The 18404-nt window shown below is 42.5% G+C and overlaps 2 protein-coding genes across 4 annotated transcripts; both read right to left on the bottom strand.

Annotated features, from left to right (window-relative positions):
* Nucleotides 1-903: 903 nt before the first annotated feature.
* Nucleotides 904-5960, bottom strand: LOC127765887 (uncharacterized). 3 transcript variants are annotated; one of them, XM_052290855.1, is made up of 3 exons: nt 5374-5960; nt 3242-5275; nt 904-976 (listed from the first exon to the last, which is right to left on the bottom strand). In XM_052290855.1, exons 2-3 carry the CDS (start codon nt 5258-5260, stop codon nt 950-952), a joined length of 2046 nt encoding a protein of 681 aa, XP_052146815.1. In that variant the 5' UTR covers nt 5261-5275; nt 5374-5960; the 3' UTR covers nt 904-949. The 3 variants fall into 3 exon arrangements, with proteins under 3 accessions (XP_052146815.1, XP_052146816.1, XP_052146814.1); XM_052290856.1 differs by lacking the exon at nt 904-976 and having other exon boundaries at nt 2580-3756; nt 4783-5275; XM_052290854.1 differs by lacking the exon at nt 904-976 and having other exon boundaries at nt 2580-5275; nt 5374-5864.
* A 5438-nt stretch (nt 5961-11398) lies between these two features.
* Nucleotides 11399-14384, bottom strand: LOC127766318 (uncharacterized). The gene is made up of 2 exons (XM_052291395.1): nt 14214-14384; nt 11399-12874 (listed from the first exon to the last, which is right to left on the bottom strand). The coding sequence occupies exons 1-2, from the start codon at nt 14382-14384 to the stop codon at nt 11678-11680; spliced, it is 1368 nt and encodes a 455-aa protein (XP_052147355.1). The 3' UTR covers nt 11399-11677.
* Nucleotides 14385-18404: the final 4020 nt, after the last annotated feature.

Raw genomic sequence — 18404 nt, 5'->3', positions numbered from 1 at the left:
CCAAACAAGAAGCTTGGCAGCCACCAAGAATGACTAGGCGCTTGGCACCAGCCCAGCCACCTAGGAAAACAAGCACATCTTATAGGCAAAAAAAAAAAAAAGTAACAAGATATCATCTTGCTAGGAAGCTGTTTGAGAATAGGAGGTTCATAAAGCATCAATTAACTGTCGGTAACAATGAACAAAGATGCGTCTTAACCACAAATATTTCAGCAATCTTAACAACATAGCAAACAGTTCACCACAAGGCATCATGAAAGTAAGTGAGCAAGTTGTATTTGGGTGCATGGAGTCATGCACAAATAAAAAAGTTCGAGACAAACATATAGTTGTACCACTTAAAGTTACTCTTAACTCTTAAGTTGTGACACTGCCTACAAATTAAAGTAAGGAGGTACTAATGGATCAAGACAACAAGGCTTTTAAATTAAGGAGGTTAGTACATCAAGACCACAAGGCTTAAATTACTGAGGTACTAATAATAAAGACCACAAGGCTTAAATTTAAGGAGGTAGTAATGCATTAAGAACACACAAGGTTTAAATTAAGGAGGCTGGTACTGATAATACTTCCTCCGTTTCAGAATGTAAGTCATTCTAGCATTTTCCATATTCATATTGATGTTAATGAATCTAGACATATATATCTATCTAGATTCATTAACATTAATATGAATGTGAAAAATGCTAGAATGACTTACATTGTGAAAAGGAGGGAGTACATAAATACCACAAGAAGTAAAATCATAATGAAGATAACAAGACGTACATATTATACTATAATCTAATAAAATCCATTTGAACTCATGATTTTACACATAATAATCTATTACGAGGGTGGTGACGAGGACATATGGTCAGACTGTTGATTCTCCTTGGCTCGAGCCTCACACACCCCAAACAATGTGGATAAAAGACAAACTAAAGAAAGATTGTTTGCCCAACAGTTGTCAAACCAAATGTCCCCACGGAGTGATCTGCAACGCAAACCAAGATCAATTTTTAGTTCATCATACGTATCATCATTTTTATTATGCATATCTAACCTATACTTAAAAAAATTCGTATTTTTCCAATTGCCACAGATTTTCCGTCCGTCGTTTCTCTGAGCTTCATCCGCATCCGATTCCTATCATGACATCACGTCCTCTGCTGCCAGCGCCACCCCTACCCGCGCACCAGTCACCTAATCCCCTCCCCCTCCCAGCGCCTCTCCCGCCCTTCTTCTTCCCCCATCCCCCTCCCGTCATCTAGCGGATAACACTTGCCGAAATCTATGGGATATCAGATATGTACTGAAACTAAATTCTGTTGAATTATGATTGCAGAATATGCATACACAATGAGGTTGGCGATGGCTGCCAGTATTTATAGTTTTGGAGACAACTTGCTGGAGCTTTTGACTGGGAAACCATCGGTCAGTGATGGCATCTGCTACACGAAGTGAAAACCGGTGCTAAGAGCAGGATATTCTTATCTATGAGAGAAAACTGCTTGGCCCACGGCCACGATGTTAGGCAAGCAGGCTCTTGGTCTTTCAGGCAGCCCCTGATCAGATGGGGCAGTCGTTCGGTCTCCAGAAATTCAGTTGCTATCCACAGCAGATTTTGTCGGTCCTGAAACATCGCTCTCTCTTGTGTTGCGTTCTCTCAAGATGCTCGACCGAAAATGCACCGCTTGTTGAGGACGCTATTCAACAGAAAATGATCAACGTTGTCTGTTTTGCTGGCTTAGGTTCAGAAAGGAGTTTGATCATTTTACTTAGTTTGTAAATGTCAGCGATCAGTACTAGCATACACCTATATAGCGGTCCTTGACAAGCGCCATAATTCAAGGTAGAATAGTACAGTAGATTATGCTAATGACTGATCAGTTTATCTATTATTCAGGTTTCTATTTTGGAATCAATCACAAATGGGTTTCATCTATGCTGTCGATCATTTGAACCTGTTGCTTCGGTGAGTGAGTCATTAAAGCTTATTTTTATTACTCCATCCGTCCCAAAATATAAGAACCTATAATCAAATAAGATATTTCTCAGTACAGATTCGTAGTACAAGTAAATATCTCATCCGTTTCTAGGATTTATTCTTTGGGATGGAGGGAGTATTATTATTTCTTTTGGGTCAGATTAGTAACTTCCTACATAATATCGCACGGAAGATTGATGTTTATCTTAACCCATGTCAAGAAATTTCGTTGACGCCATCCCCTTTTCCTCAATAAAATCTCGGGCAGGGTGCTAGTAAACTAAAGTCAACGGCGTTAAATATTTAGAAATAAAGAGAGTATTAGTATATTTTAAGAAATAAATAAATCCTTGCGGTTCGGAAGGACTAGCACCGATCCTGATCATGCTGATTTTGTGCTCGATATCTAGAGCGATGTGCACCCGCGTCGAAGGATCCAACTGCCGTGGCACCCGGGAAAGATTCTTCGCCTTTGCAGTGGCGGATCCAGGATTTCAACAAAGGGTATTCAAAGTTGGAAAAAAATTCTTACAGAGCTCAAAAGGTTGGAGTGGAAAAATTTAAAGTACAAATACTAGCATAACAACATAGTAGTAAACTGATAATGACATGTTCAAAGGTACAATCAGTAGCACAATAGTAAAAATGTCTAAATTATAAAATGGTTTGAATGAATTACATGAAAACTGAAACAAATTACAATTTAACTTTGCGGGTAGCCATGGCTTGGAAGCGAGAAATGATGTCATCATTTGTTACTTGCACAAAAAGATCACGCTCCAGAAAGGTTACTAAACAATCATTCAAATATTGTTCTCCCATCCTATTTCTTAGCTTGTTCTTGACATAATTCATGGAAGAAAACACCCTCTCTACACTAGCAGTTGCCACAGGAAGAATTAAGACCAATTTAAGAAGCTTGTAAACAAGTTCATAAGCGGTGTGCTTCTTCGTTGCAACAAGCATGGTGGAAAGCTCAACCAGATTTTTAACATTTTTAAACCTTTCATCTCTACGAACAAAATTGATAAAGAGAGTAAGCTGAAAGGGAAGATGTAACAACTCTGTTTCTGTGAAATCCTTTGGATAAAACTGAGCAAGCTTAACCAAGTTTTCCTTGTCATAAGCAGCAAATGAATCAATAGGATTGAAGGATGCCATGCAAAGAAGCAACTCCGTGTTTACTTCATCAAACCTATCATTAAGCTCTTGAAGTTGCCTATCAATGATGCTTATAAACATGTCAACATGGAAGCGAGAGAAATTCTTGACCTTTTTGAAGAATCTTTTGGATCTTCCAACCGGCTTATAGAAGCCATCCATATCAACAACTTTGATGCCATGCTTCGCACAAAAAGAAGTGACATCTTTCAGAAAAGATTCCCATCCATCATCCTCTCGCAATAGCTGCAATTGCATCTTTGTATCATAAATTAGTTCAATTGCATTAACAATATCTTGATCCCTCTTTTGCAGTGCATTGCTTAAATCATCTGAGTACCCAAATATAGCCAGTAACAAATGTGCCATAAAAATAAACTCAAATGACTCAAATGATTCCAACATAGTTTGAGCTTGTATAGCCTCTGCATTTTGAGATTTATCCTTTCCAACCTTGAAAAGAACTTGACGAATTGAAGGATACAAAGAGATAACATGCATAACAGTCTTGTAGTGAGATCCCCAACGAGTATCACCTGGCCTACTCAAGCCCATCTCTTGATTCAAACCTGTACCAGTTTCAATGTCACCCACGTCCAACGCTTCAACAATTCTTCGTGCCTGAGCTACACGAAGCATGTGTGTCTTTTTACAAGAATTCCCAATAACAGTCAACAAGTATCTAAGTTGCTCAAAGAACCAAACACAATCTGAGTTCTCCTTAGCGACTGCTACAAGGGTCAATTGAAGTTGATGTGCAAAGCAATGTACATAGTAAGCAGAGGGGCATTCATCCATAATTAGTTTCTTAAGACCATTCACATGACCCTTCATATTACTAGCTCCATCATATCCTTGCCCACGAACCCTAGAAAAGCTCAATGATTGACTAGCAAGCAAGGATTCAATTGCAGATCTAAGTGTCAAAGAAGAAGTGTTTTCTACTTGGACAATCCCAAGAAACCTCTCAACCACCCTTCCTTTTTTGTCAACATACCTCAAGCAAAGGGCTAATTGTTCCTGTTGGTACACATCACTAGATTCATCGGCAAGTATAGCAAAACAACTATCACCAAGTTCTTGCATGATAAGGCTAGTAGTTGCTTTAGCACAACAATTTATTATCTCCTTTTGAATGGTAGGACATGTCATCTTGCAATTTTTTGGAGCATTAATTAGAACCACTTTATTGACCTCTTCAAAATTTTGGGCTAACCAATTCAAAAGCTCAAGAAAATTGCCTCTATTATGTGAATCATCACTTTCATCATGTCCACGGCAAGCTAACCCTTGGCGCAAGAGAAACCTCAAGCACTTGAGTGAATATGTCAAGCGGGATTTGTATTGCTCTTTATATATTTCAGTGTTGGAAGCACATGACTCTCTAATTGATTGTTTACCAGAAATGAATAACTCATATTTCTCTTGAGCTTGATTGTGACCACTGTTAATACTACCAACATGTCTATCAAACCTCCATTTCATGTTCCAGTTTCTAAATCCCTCATTCACAAAAGCATCTCCACCATGACTAGAGAGACTAGTTTGATCTTTAAACAAGTAACAGACAAAGCAAAAGGCAGCATCTAACTCCACACTATATTCTAGCCATTTGTATTCATTAAACCAACGAGCATTGAAGCGACGTTTACCTCCAATGTCTCTTTGTGGGAACTCATGATCTGGTTGGAATGGCCCTAATGCAACAAATCCCCTTCTGACTGCATCTTGTTTATTGACATCATAGCTTGAGATGGGAGTCCTATGTGCAGGATCACGTGGAAGCAAATCAACATCATAAATCCCATCATCATCATCATCGCCATCATCTGAAATTGGGGACAATGGAGATGATTCTGTTCTTGGGCCAGTTGCTGGACTTGCTGCCCTATTTGGCTGTGTGCTTGGGTTGGTTTCCTCTTTCTCTACCTGCACGCTTGGGGATGTATCACTATCATGGGCACTGGGTGCTTCAAGTAGTAGTTGAATAGGATTAGAAGGGACATTTTGTGAAATCTGAACTTCACTTTCAATAGTTAATGGTTTTGGAACAGTGGTGGAAGCTATCTTCTGCGACTTGGCTGATCTTTCCCACAGAGACTTTAAATCTATTGTCTTCTTCTTCTTCATTTTCAAATTCAATACCTATAATTCAAATCTCAGTTTCTATTCAAATCTTACCATTGATAGGCAAACTAATTTAGTTTATAAGCAAATGAATCAATGATGCTTAGAAATCTTACCACGGGCCAGCAGCACGGGTAGCAGTAGCAGACCAGCTGCCAATGCCTGAACGCCGTCGCGTCGTTGCAGCAAATGCCATCGCCGCCAACGCCGCAAATCGGCAAATGCCGTCGACGCCTCGCGAGTTCGCGACCTCGGCCGCTCGGCGGCGCCGCCGCGGCCGGCAGCCTCGGCGTCGGCCGGTCGGCGATGGCGTCTTGGCGACCTCGGCTCGGCGGCGTCACCCCGACCACCCAGGCGCCCAAGCAGCGAGCGCGGAGCACCCCTTGCCCGTCGCCGTCGGCCGTCGCAGCCGCAGCGTGCAGAAGGTAGCACCGCCGCCCTTGCGTCTGGTCCTCTAGCCGACTGGGATTGGGGATTGATTTTGATTAGGGTTTACTCCCGTTTTGGGCCAATGGGCCTATTTACTGGGCCAAGGTGGTGAGGGAGAGGGAATCTACGGGCTGGCTGCTATTAATAAGTGGGCTTTTCTTCCTTTGGGCTGCACATACTACACTTCTTATGTATGATTGTATATATATGCATCACATACCTATATATAATTATTTTTTTGGAAAATTCTATGGGTATTCAGGTGAATACCCATGAATCACATTGCATCCGCCACTGCGCCTTTGCCACCTCATAAAGGGAGCTGATCACCTAGCGATCAATTCAATTAATCAACTGATGAGCAGCAACCAAAGATCGATCGATCCCCAAAACCAACCAAACAAACAGACGATCTCAACCTGCGATTCTTCCGCGATGTCGGTGAGGGGGCCGGACGGAGGCTGGGAGTGGAAGGCGCGCCGGGCCGCCGCGGCCATCATCCTTGTTCCGGCGAACGACATCGACTTGGACATGGACATGGACATGGATGGATTTCGGATTTTCAGTTAGGGTTCCATCTGACGCATATATCTCTCTCCCTCTCTCTGCCACAGGCCCAGGCTCAGCACGGCCCATCTTACCCGTCTCCCTCTTCGTTTCTAGTAGCAATTTAATTCTCTCTCACAAAATAATAATAACAAAACAAATATGGAGTACTACTACTAATTACTCCCGCAGTAAAAAAAAACTTAAGATGTGATGTGACATATTCTAGTACAACGAGGTTGACACATTGTGCTAAATATATCTCATTTCATTATAGGTTAGGTTTTTTTTGGACGGAGAGAGTATACTAGTACTACATAATGGCTAGCCCTCCCTCAAATAGCCCAAATAACCCAAAAAGAACCAAAAGCGTGAGCTATTTGAGGGCTATTTGGAAATAACCCACCCAAAAAATACTGATTATCATAAAAGCTATTGTCCAGCTACTGTTATCATAAAAGGCTAAACTGATTGAAGAAACAAATGGAATGGAATTCTGAACTTGCTAGGTTTGCTCTTATTTCAGAAATTATCCCTTTAGTCCTACGATCTTGGTTACACAACATATTTTGTTTAATATTGCTTATGGGCGTTGCATACCCTGTAGTACCATGTAGTTTCCCCGTAGTACCAATACGTTGTACCTTGTCCAACATGAGTTCACTACATCTTGTTCAATAATAAGAATTACCTATGTTTCCTTGTTTTGCTCTAAGATGCATGCATTCAATAATTAATTTCTGTTTGATTAAGCACAATTCTAATCTAACAACCTTTTGAATGTGTTATTATGTGTTTCTATCTAATCTCCCTCGAGCAACGGCGAAGACAGGGGGGCCTGGCCTCAATGTGTGTTTCTGTTGTAGGACCTACTACTAAGTATGTTAAGCACTTTGGTGTGTTGGGCTAGATTTGCAGGCCAAAACAAGCTGGAGGTATAACCCTACATGTCTTTTGTCATGGTAGTTGGCTCGGCATTCCATGGTCTCTGCAATGCTAGAACTTTAGAGCAAATCAAGCAGGCAACAAGTTAACATGTTAGAATGCAAGGACAGTTAGAAAGGTCAGCTCTTCCAATGGTCACGTATCGTTGTTGACTGCTAATGTCTTTTACCTCGTAAGCTCTAATTTTTAATTTACCGCTCCACTTTAATATAAAAGCACTAAAATAATAAAGAAAATATGTATGTAACGAATAATAAATAATATGTATGAAAATATTCTTCTGTATGGTCAAAAAATATAGGTATATTTATATGATTGATTATTCACGTAAAATGCTTCAATTTTACTTGAATTTTGATGTATTTTTTTTCACAATCATGGTACTTAGCTTAATTTGCCCTCTCCCCTCGAGTATAGATCCTGGCTCCACCACTGTCCTCAAGAATTTAGATTTGGCATTATTGAAGTTGTTGGATTGCTTGTTTCTCTTAAAGGGCTCTTTTATATGGATTGAGGTTCTTGAAAGTGTACTTTATGGATTGCGTTGGGTTGTTCATATTCCTTGAATTGATAACTTATCAGTCTGATTCCCCTTGTAGGACATGAACCGTAAAGATGCAAACCATCTACATAAAGGTTGATCCCATAGGCAGCTTATCAAATACATCAACTGTTTGGATACATTTGTGTACTGTTTTTCATTATGGGGAGTAATTTAGGTAAATTCAAGTGGTTTATGAAACCCTGCTTTTACGTCAACTTATATGGAGTAGACTGCATAAAAAAGGTTAGATCAAGTGGCGCGAGCATTGCAGCTGCTCATTGTTTTTTTCCAGTTGTAATCGGCACACCGATGACACAGGGATATGTGCTTAGGGAAGGGTTGTTGCTGGCACAACCCCTGTTGCTTCATTTTGAGCATGATGGTGACGGTGTAACTATAATATTTTATCAAATCAATATGTTCACTTACTGTCATTCTAAGAAAAGTGTTCATATTCATATTTTCCTAAAATTCGAAATATGCACTGTTCTAAATCTTGTAGGTCCATCAATCTAAACTTACATCACTCTGTTTATTTTGATTTATCATTTCATAGCTGAAGAAACGGTTAGCTAAGCTTCTCCTTTACAGAATGGTCTAAGGATGAACTGAATTTTCAGTGAGCTGTCATTCTATGTATCAACGTGCGTTGCACGTGCACGCTCTATAGTTACTTAGAAAAGGGAAAACAAGGAAAGAAAAAAAAATCACACAAATCCAAAAGTCCAGCCAACCTTAATAGGATCACATTGCCAGTGTCTCCTAAGCCTCGATTTATATCACAAAACAGAAAGAAGCTCAATTCGAGTCGGCTCTGTCCAAATCACATATTGATACCCAAATCAATACCCACAGCATGCCCAGATGCATACCTAAATAAAAAAAAATTTAAAACTAAATAAAAAAGAAAATATGTGAACCATTCAGGTCTCAGTGACAACCAAAGAAATTAAAATCACCAACATGCTGAGGTCACCAATGCCGCCGTACCTAGTTGCTTGCTCGAGGCTGAGGACGAGGACGCCGCCACTCCTGCTACCTGCCGAGGCCGAGGCCTCTGCTCACTGGGGTCGCCACTGCCTGTGCCAAGGCCGTTGCCTCTCCTGCCGCACAACAATGCCAAAGTCGCTACTCACTGGGGCCGTTGCTTGCTATCGGTGCCGAGGTTGTCGCCTCTCCTGCTGCTCAATGAGACCGAGGTCGTTACTCGCCAAGGCCACTGCTTGCCGTTGGGCCGAGGCCGTTGCTTCTCTCACTACTCGATGAGCCTGAGGTCGTTGCTCGTCGGACGGGGTTGCCGCCACCATCGTTGTCGGCTTGTTGTTGCTCGTAGGGGCCGAGGCTGCTGCGTTGCTCGTGTGTGGCTTGTAGGAGAGATCGAGGGAGAAGCTTGTGTGTGGTCGTGGGAAAGAGAAGAAAGAGATAAGAGACAGGAGAAAGAGATAAGGCTATGACATGTCACATGTGAGTGGGATATGTATTTTTATCCCTCGAGGGGATGTTTTCTCATTGGTTATATGTCATTTAAATAGTTATAAAAAAATTAAAAAAAAACTTGACAACATAGATTAATATGGAACATTATGACGTATTGAAACATCACATAATGCTTTGAATAGGCAAAAAAACACCATTAAAAAGCCCACTACATCATTTTGTTCTAACTAATGAAACATCCTAATTTGCTGAGCTGAAACATCTAAATTAAAAAAAAAGCGGAATAGATCTATTTCTTTATTTCTTCATCCTCTCTGGTAGTAGTCCACAATTCCGCTTACATGCAAGGTGTGAAGAATATAACAGCCCGCCCTCCAGAACCATGCAACCCTGCCATTCAAGGCAAGCGGACCTACTTACACAAAGCACCCCATTTACACATTTATCCTCACTTCGTGTAAAAGGGTTGACACAAAAGTAGTATGATTGGAAGGACAAGGCCTTATAGTGACACCCTCAACCACTTCGAGTTTCATGATGTGATGCGTTGCGTCCTGCTGATCATCAGGTATGGTCTCAACAATTCGTCTCTTAGCCGCTCTGGTGGCTATGGGAAGAAGAGGGAAAAATGAGTGGGTAGTATTGATCATTGGGGAGAAAAAAGTGGGGGAGAAGGGTTAGGTGGGATCTACTAAATGGAGCGTCTGATATTTTGTCGTGCACTGGATATGCGAGGTAAATCGTTTTCTAATATTTTGTAGAGTGATACATTTATGCTGTATGGATGTTGTTAATTTTTTTCTAACTACTCCCTTCATTTCAAATTGCTTATCATTTATTTTTTTTTTCTAAATCAAACATTCCTAACTTTTACTATCATTTTCTATAAATTATGTAGTGCAACAACATGTAAATTATATATTATGAAAATATTTCTTATGGTGAATCGGAAACCAAAAATCTTAGGATGTTAAACTATGTAGTAATTATTTTAGAAACTAATGGTTATAAAGTTAGAAATATTTGACTTTAAATAAAATTAACAAGTAACTTAAAAGAGAAGAATGTTTGGATTTTATTGTTTGAACTTTGAACAGGGAATACATCCTCCGGTTCCCTGAACCAATGGGTCGAGCAATGACATATCTGTCAATGTTCCTTAATTTGTCAGCAACCTACATCGACGAGACGACAATGGATCATGGATGATGGTGACCTCTTCATTTTTGGGAGGGACCGGGTGATTGACTCCGGTGCCGCTCGCTCTAGGTGACACGGGAGGCGATAGCCTGAGCGTGCGGGGCCTCGGCCGTGTTCCACTTGCGTCGCCGCCGCCGACGAGGCTGCCGGCGACGGTGGTGCCAGCTGCGGCAGTGTCTCCCTCCCTCCCCTTCTTCCTCCTCTCTTTTCTCCCTTTCTTCCTCCTCTCTTCTCTCCCTCCCTTCTTATCTTCAGATCTGGGGCGTCCTGGCGCCGGCGGACTCCGTCCTCGGACCGGCGCCAACAGCCTCGTCCCAGCCTGGCGGCGAAGTTTTTACGGGGATGGCTGGATCTGGTCACGTAGGCCCAGATCCGGCGGCTCCCCGCGTCCTGGCGTGACGCTAGTGCGGACCAACGACGTTGGAGTCCAGGTGGCGCCAGCGAGCTCCGCTGGTCCGTCGTGGTGGCTATGCAGGTCATCAACGGTGTGCAGGTGGTTGTGCGCATAGAACATGTACATTCAGTGTGCAGGTGGCATTTGGTAGCTTCCGTTTGCGGTTGCTTTGTTTGGATGGGACTTCGAGGTGAAAACCTTTGCTCGGCTTTGCCGATGCGTAACGGCGACGCTCTCAGGCGCCGTTCACCTTCTTAAAGGCGTTGCTATTGGAGCTTTCATTTAACTCCATATCAAGAGGTTCTCCGGGTGAAAACCTAGATTTGTAGGATCGGGTGATGTCGCCGTTCAGTCGACGTGTCCTTCTTGAAGGCATCGTTTTATAAGTTTTCCCTTGATGGACGGCTGTACTTAGTTATTAGGTTCAATCTGTCGATACCAGGGTTTTCGCCAGTTTTTCACAAATTAACCGTGCCGTTTAAGATTTTTAGGTCCGATTTCCTTTATAAACTGGATCAATTCTCTTCTTCTATAATGATAATGAATTGCAAGAAACTCCCTGCCTGTTCCCTCAAAAATTATATATCAACGTATAGTATGGCAGTATGGCACCGCACTGGGATGCCGACTGACCACCGTGAAAAACTGTAACATCGGGCTCCACCGATCCTGGCTCGACGCCTGCCGGCCGCCCGACCGGCCAACCGCCGGGCATCTCCATATCACAGGTCGCAGGTAAAACAAGAACAGAACACACGTGATTCAGAGGGGGATGAATGTTAAACAAAGTGACACACAATGGCTACCTTCCATTCCAATCATCCAATCTATGGTACGGCAATAATTGCCACGAATTACAGAGCAAGGTTAGCGAGACGCTAACTGAGAGAGCAAGAGAACATTGGACATCGGAAATGGTGGGCGGCTACAGGAAGATGAAGCACTCCATGGCCACCGAGGGGTTGATCGGTCCCAGCGCGCCGCCCTCCGCCGTCTGCTTCTCTTGCTCGTGCCCTTCCTCCTCCAATGCCGACTCGTCGGAGCCGTCTCTTGCCTCTTCCGGTGACCGGCCACCGCCGCCGCCGCCGTGGCATTGCGGCTTGGTTTGCTCGAGGGTGGTGTCGTCCTTCGCGGTCTTGCGCGTGGCGCCGCCGTTGAGGCTCTGCTGCCGGGAGATGGCGCCGTTCGCTGCCGGCGAGGCGGGCGGGATGTGCTTGGATGTTGGGGAGTCCGTCCGCCGGCCGGATCGCTCGCCGGGGTCCCGTTTGGCTGCGCCTCCTCCGTAGGCGCCGCCATTGCCGTTGAGGGACCGCTTGGCGGCTGCCGGCGTCCGGGAAGAATGCGGCAGCATCATGTCGGCCTCCCTGGCGGAGTTGGTTCGCCTGACGGCGCTCTCGGCGGCCCTCCTCGCCGCGGACGGGGAGAACCTGCCGCTGCGGCACCCGATGCCGGACACCACCGCGGGCTGCTCCCGCCGTGGCCGCGTCGGCGGCGCCAGGTGTTCGCCGCCGCCATACCTCCTCTGCGCCGACGCGGGCGACGGCGACCTCGCCCTCCCGTTGCCTGCAGCCTCCTTGGGCCTCCTCTGCTCCGGCGTCCTCCTCCTCGCCCTCCCCTTCTCCATCCCGCCAATCGCCTTCTGCTCCACCTCCTGCTCACCCTCACCCCCTCCCTTCGCCTTGGCCTTCTCCGCCGTGGCCGACGCCACCGACGCGCTCTCCGAAGCTTCCTCCTCCTCCTCCTCCTTCCGCTTCACCACCTCCTTCTCCGGCTCCGGCGGCGGCCTGGGCCGCGACACGGGCACGGCCGTCTCGGACAGCACCTCTTTCACCTCCTCCTCCACCACCACGGGCGGCGGCAGAGCGACGACCTCCTTCTCAGGCGGCAGCGGCGCCGCCGCCTCCTTATCGGCCACGGCGCCGGCGCGTGCGGAGGCGGCCTTCTTGCTCACGCAGCTCCCCATTATCGCTCGACGGCGAGAGTGCAGTGGCGCGCACCGGCGGGAAGGATGGTCAGCGAGAATGCATGAGCTGCGTGAGGTGGAGGGATCGGAACATGGATGCCAATAAATCGCTAGGGTCAACTGCTGCTGGCTGCCTGCCTTGAATGTACTCCCTCCGTCCTATAATATAAGATTCTAAGTTTTTACTTACAACATTTGACCACTCGTCTTATTTAAATTTTTTTAAAATTATTATTTATTTTATTTGTGACTTACTTTATTATCTACAATACTTTAAGCATAACTTTTCGTTTTTTATATTTTAAAAGAAATTGAATACGTTGCAAATAAAAACTAAAAATCATTATATTGTGGTACGGATCGAGTAGTACGTCTAGGCTCGTTTTCATTTCTCAAAGACGCACACAAACACACAGATCGACAGCGAATGGTGGCGTGCTCATTAAAATCGGGTCAATTTGAGCCCGAGCTGGCGCCATCACTGCTCTAACTCCAAGTAGCTGGAGCTGCCATTACTACTAACATCTACTGCTACTGTGGAGCGTAAGCGTAGTGCGTTTGTCACCATGGCCTGATGAGCGACTGATGGCCATAGACGAACTAGGTTTTTGTACGTTAAGGCTGTGTTTAGTTCGGCCAAAAATTTGTTAGCATATGGACTTTTTAAAGTATAGGGATACACATTTAAAGTGTTAAACGTAGACTAATAATAAAATAAATTACAGATTCCGCCTGTAAATTGCGAGACGAATTTATTAAGCCTACTTAATCCGTTATTAGCAAATGTTTACTGTACCATCACATTGTCAAATCATAGCGCAATTAGGCTCAAAAGATTCGTTTTACAATTTACATATAAACTGTGTAATTGGTTTTTTTTTTGCACATTTATTGCTCTATGTATGTGTCCAAATATTTGATGTGACATTTTTTACCAAAATTTTTTGGGATCTAAATACACCCTAAGTCGTTAAGTGAAAGAGTGAGAGTGAAAGGAGAGAACGCGCCAATGACTATGGCTGCGTTCGAATCAGCGAATGATGTGAAATTTTTGTGGCACGTTAAATGAAGTTGGGTTAACACACGATTAATTAAGTATTAATTATTATAGACTTAAAAATATATTGAAATTGCTAAATGTCATTCGACGGAAATTTAGGGTTAGAGTCTTGCAAATATATTATCTTAGGATTTGTTTCGCAATTTGTGTTCCGGTAACCCACTATCCTTCTCCCACCAGCTCCAATGACCACTTCAACATCATCGTGACCTCGACGAAGACAATGCAGTTAGGGTTTAGGGTCCCGGGTTGGGATGGGTGTGGGGCAAGGGGTGAGGGTTTGGGTAAGAATACCGGACTTAGAGGGATGGCCATCAGAGACGGTGAGACACCGGAGCCATGGGGTCGAGAAGGGTGGTGGACCGGCGTTGGTGATGGGGGCAAAACGAGTTTGTGGTTAGGAGGCCGCGGCTGTTGGTGGCGTATCCGATGGCAGACCGAGGGCACCTCGCGTGGCGCCAGCTTGAGGAGGAGGAGGGAGTGAAGGGTGGAGAAGCCAAACCAGGGGAGAGGGGGCACGCCGGTGCCATTGATGTCTTCCGGCCAACCGGCGAGGCTGAGCGGCGGCGTGGTGGCAATTTTGGCATCGAGTGCTCGAACCTTCATCATGGCTGTGCTGAGAGGAAGAGGAAGGGTGGGTTAGGTTTAAGTGGGTGTGCACTAAAGTAATCTGACAGTAGAAAAATTTCAAGATCTTTTGTGGGCTTTTCTGTCAAATATGTAAAATATATTTATTTGATTTTTGAATGAAACTTTCATATTATTTTTTTACGAAACACATCATTTAGCAGTTCAGTAAGTGTGCTCACGATAAACGAGCAAGTGGCCGAGTGTATAAGCTGATAAGAACTAACCCTTACGAGTAATACGTAACCCTTACATGTCTAACTTAATTTATGGGTATTTCGGTCCCAAGGCCTTTCATTTGAATGAAGAAAACTAAATATGTAAAAAAAAAATCAAAGTGTTTATGTGGCTACTTCTATAGGACAAATTGAATATTAGAGATTTGTTAGACAAAAGGCATTGTGCCCCTGACGATGCATATCTATATTGTGCTTGGTGTAAAGGTCCAAGAATAAACTTTGATACATTTGTTCTTCATGTGTCCCTTTAGCAAGAGTTGTTGGGATCGTCTTGGAATTAGGTGGAATACTAATTTGGAAATGCGCCATATGTTGGTGTTGATAAGACTTCAGTTTAGAAAAGGTTTTCTTGAGATCATGTCTTTTTGCATGTTGGCAAATTTGAAAACAACGAAATGAGAAAGTTTTTGATAGTTTATTGTGTGATGAAGATCATTGGTTCGCTGCCTTTAGGAATGAGATTTTTCTTTATGTTTGTAGGATGAATTAGGCCCTCAGCTCTTCTGTGCATAGCTGGTTACAACTTTTATAATTCCTGTTTTGTGTTGGAAATAATACTCTTTTATATTAATATATTACTATTGGGCAAGCCGGCAAGGCCTAGTAGTACTTTAAATAAAAAAAAGCAATCCCTCTATTGTTTTCTAACCATCTTCATATTGGAGAGAGAGAATTAATAGTTCTCAGGTGACTAAATTCTTAGTCATATCACATTGCTCCCTAGAATCCAACTGCCAGGGAATCGTCTTTAATCTCTGACCAAAGGAGAGGTAGAAGACTCACCAGCCACGATAGCGAGAGCAGTAGTGACTTCCTATTGGTGGTGGCAGCAGTGACATCCTGCTGGTGGTGACAACGTTAAAACTCCGACAGAGAAACTTGGGTGGGAGTCAATTTGGAGAGGATTTGAGTTGGGTGAAGAGGGGTTTCCCAAGACTTAGAGGGATGGCCGGCAAACGGTGGTCGGACTAGCAATGGGCAGAGGACATAGGCATGCGACAAGATGGTGGAGCCACTAATGGAGTTGTGGGGTTGAAAGGGAGGGTTAGGCGTTAGGCGAAATTGACAGTGGGGCGTTAGATCTGGAGTGGTTAGGAGGCATAGATGACGGTGGGATCTACCCTGAGGGAAACGTATGGAGAGAACAACATGGTAAGGGCACTCGCCACTGTGTGTATGACTTAGGAAGGAATGTAGGAGAGGAGGGACAACCGGGGGTCCTCACCAAAGCTGTTGGTTCCTTCCGGCACTAGCGAGGCCGAGCAGTGAGAGGAGAGTGGCACTGGAGGAGGTGAATTAGCACCTCGCCTCACACATGTGGTGTACCGGGGAAGGCGCTACGGGTGGGGTAGGGGGTTGCTCTACTTTCACAAATCTTAGCGCGATCTAAAGACTCAAGTAACTTAAAAAAATGGGTATTTTGATCAGTTACTGAAAAATGGAGTAAGTTGGATTGGAGGGTACTGTAGGATTCAGAGAAAAGTTTCTACATTTCTACGAAAGTGTGACATATATTTTAGCGACCAGCAAATTTGTGGTTTTCGTTTTACTTTTACATCGGTTGTTCTAGCATGAAACCATGTAGGTATGTACAAGTATATATACTTGATGCTTGCATGGTTGTTATAACCTGAATGTAATGGTGAGATCAAGTATCGGGTCCAAAGGCTATTGTTTTCTAAATGATGTGGACAAGTTTTTATTTCTACTATATAGATTACATGAAAAATCCAATTATTATCGGGTGCATTTTCGAATCAATCGAAGTTCCGCCTTCACTGAAACTTTTTGATTTGTTTTTGGCTATAACTTTAGTCAGGTGACTAATAATCTGGACAAGTCCCCAAGCTAGAAAGAGCTACTCCTTTCGTTTCCGTTTTATATTGTATGACGTTTTGACTTTATTTTAAGTCAAACTTTTATAAATTTAACTAAATTTAAAGAAAATATAGCAACTCCTACGGAACCGAATTAGTTCCACTAAATTTAACGTTTAATATATTTTGATATTATGCATGCTTGATGTTATTGCTATGTTTCTATAAATTTAACTAAACTTTAAACTTTAAGTTAGAAAAATATCGCGTAAGTCTTGTAATGAAATGGTGGGAGTAAATTTTTTTAAATAAGACAGACGGTCAAACGTTGGACAACGAAATATACAACTGCACTTAGAACAAGTTTAATAATATGGCCAACTACTAACTCCAAATTATCTCTAATCAATTTAAAAATTAGTTAATTCATACAATAGTTACCTATAAACATATACTACACTGTTAATACCTGGTCCCACCTATCATACACACATTGGATCTTGTAGTCTGTGCTACATCTAGCTACAAATCTGTAGCCCACTGCTCTTCTCTGTACTCTTTTATCTTATCGAAATATATTTATAGTTGGTTAGTCTATTATTATACCTGTTGTTACATTGAGATAGAGATAGGGCCTGTTTACTTCCAAAAACTTTTTCAAAAACATCACATCGAATCTTTAGACATATATATGGAGCATTAAATATAGATAAAACGAAAAACTAATTGCACAGTTTACATGTAAATCGCGAGACGAATCTTTTGAGCCTAATTAGTCAATAATTAGCCATAAGTGCTAGAGTAACCCACATGTGCTAATGACGGATTAATTAGGCTCAAAAGATTCGTCTCGTGGTTTCCAGACAAGTTATGAAATTAGTTTTTTCATTCGTGTCTGAAAACCATTTTCGACATCCGGTCAAACGTCCAATGTGACACCCAAAAATTTTCATTTCATCAACTAAACAGGTCCATAGTACTCCCTCCATCTCATAATACAACGCGTGCACGTATTCAAGATTCAACTTTTAAAACATTTGACCAACATTTAATGTAATATGAAATGAATTTTATTTGTTAAAAATTATATCATTAGATTGACATTTAAATTTACTTTCATATGATTATAATTTTGTTGCTACAAACCTTATAGCATATGAGAAATTATAAGTTAAAGATTAGTTTTGGAGACCGTGTAACTTTTACAATATCTTATATTATACTTTCTCCATATATTTTTTATAGTCATATTTCATCTTGGCACACAGATCAAGGATAAGTGATTCTACTTATCATCTATTTAAACATGCTACTAGTCATTCCTCGTAAACAAGCGATTCATTAATATTTATATTTCTCGATGTCCATGTAGCCAATCTTGTGTGGAAGAATGGAGAGTCACGTATTAAATCCAAGAAAGTCATTAAGATGATAAGTTGTTGGATTGAAAGATGCCTATCAAAAATAAAATTTTTAGATTTAAAAATATGACTATGAAAAATAGATGGAGGGAGTAGAATGGAAGGAGTACTTTCCGATCGTATTTCACGAGTTGTGAGGTGAGTCAACTGCATGCATTAGTTTACTAGATAGTATTTCTTTTTTCAAATCCGATCGAGGCCATACTTTATGCTTCTATACTTTGCGATCATAGGGCGGTTAATTAACAGCCGGTACAGCTAGCAATTGTTGTCAGTACGTTGTGCAGATCCGAGGTAGGCAATGATTTGTAGATAAATGCAGCTGGTGCAGTGTACTCCTCCTGCCTTAAAATTCAACCTAATACTGAATATATGTGACATATTTTAGTATTATAAATCTATAATTATCTCTATTTAGATTTATTATATCAAAATATATCACATCTAATTTAGATTTATTTTTCGTGGCCTCTTAGGGGAGTGTCCGACTGTACTCTACCCGGAGTCCAGCTAGCTGCTACACTG

This window comes from Oryza glaberrima, chromosome 3 (genome assembly GCF_000147395.1).
Source record: "Oryza glaberrima chromosome 3, OglaRS2, whole genome shotgun sequence".
Lineage (NCBI taxonomy): Eukaryota > Viridiplantae > Streptophyta > Magnoliopsida > Poales > Poaceae > Oryza > Oryza glaberrima.
The sequence above is the reverse complement of the archived record's forward strand: the minus strand, read 5'-3'. Positions and strand labels throughout refer to the sequence as shown.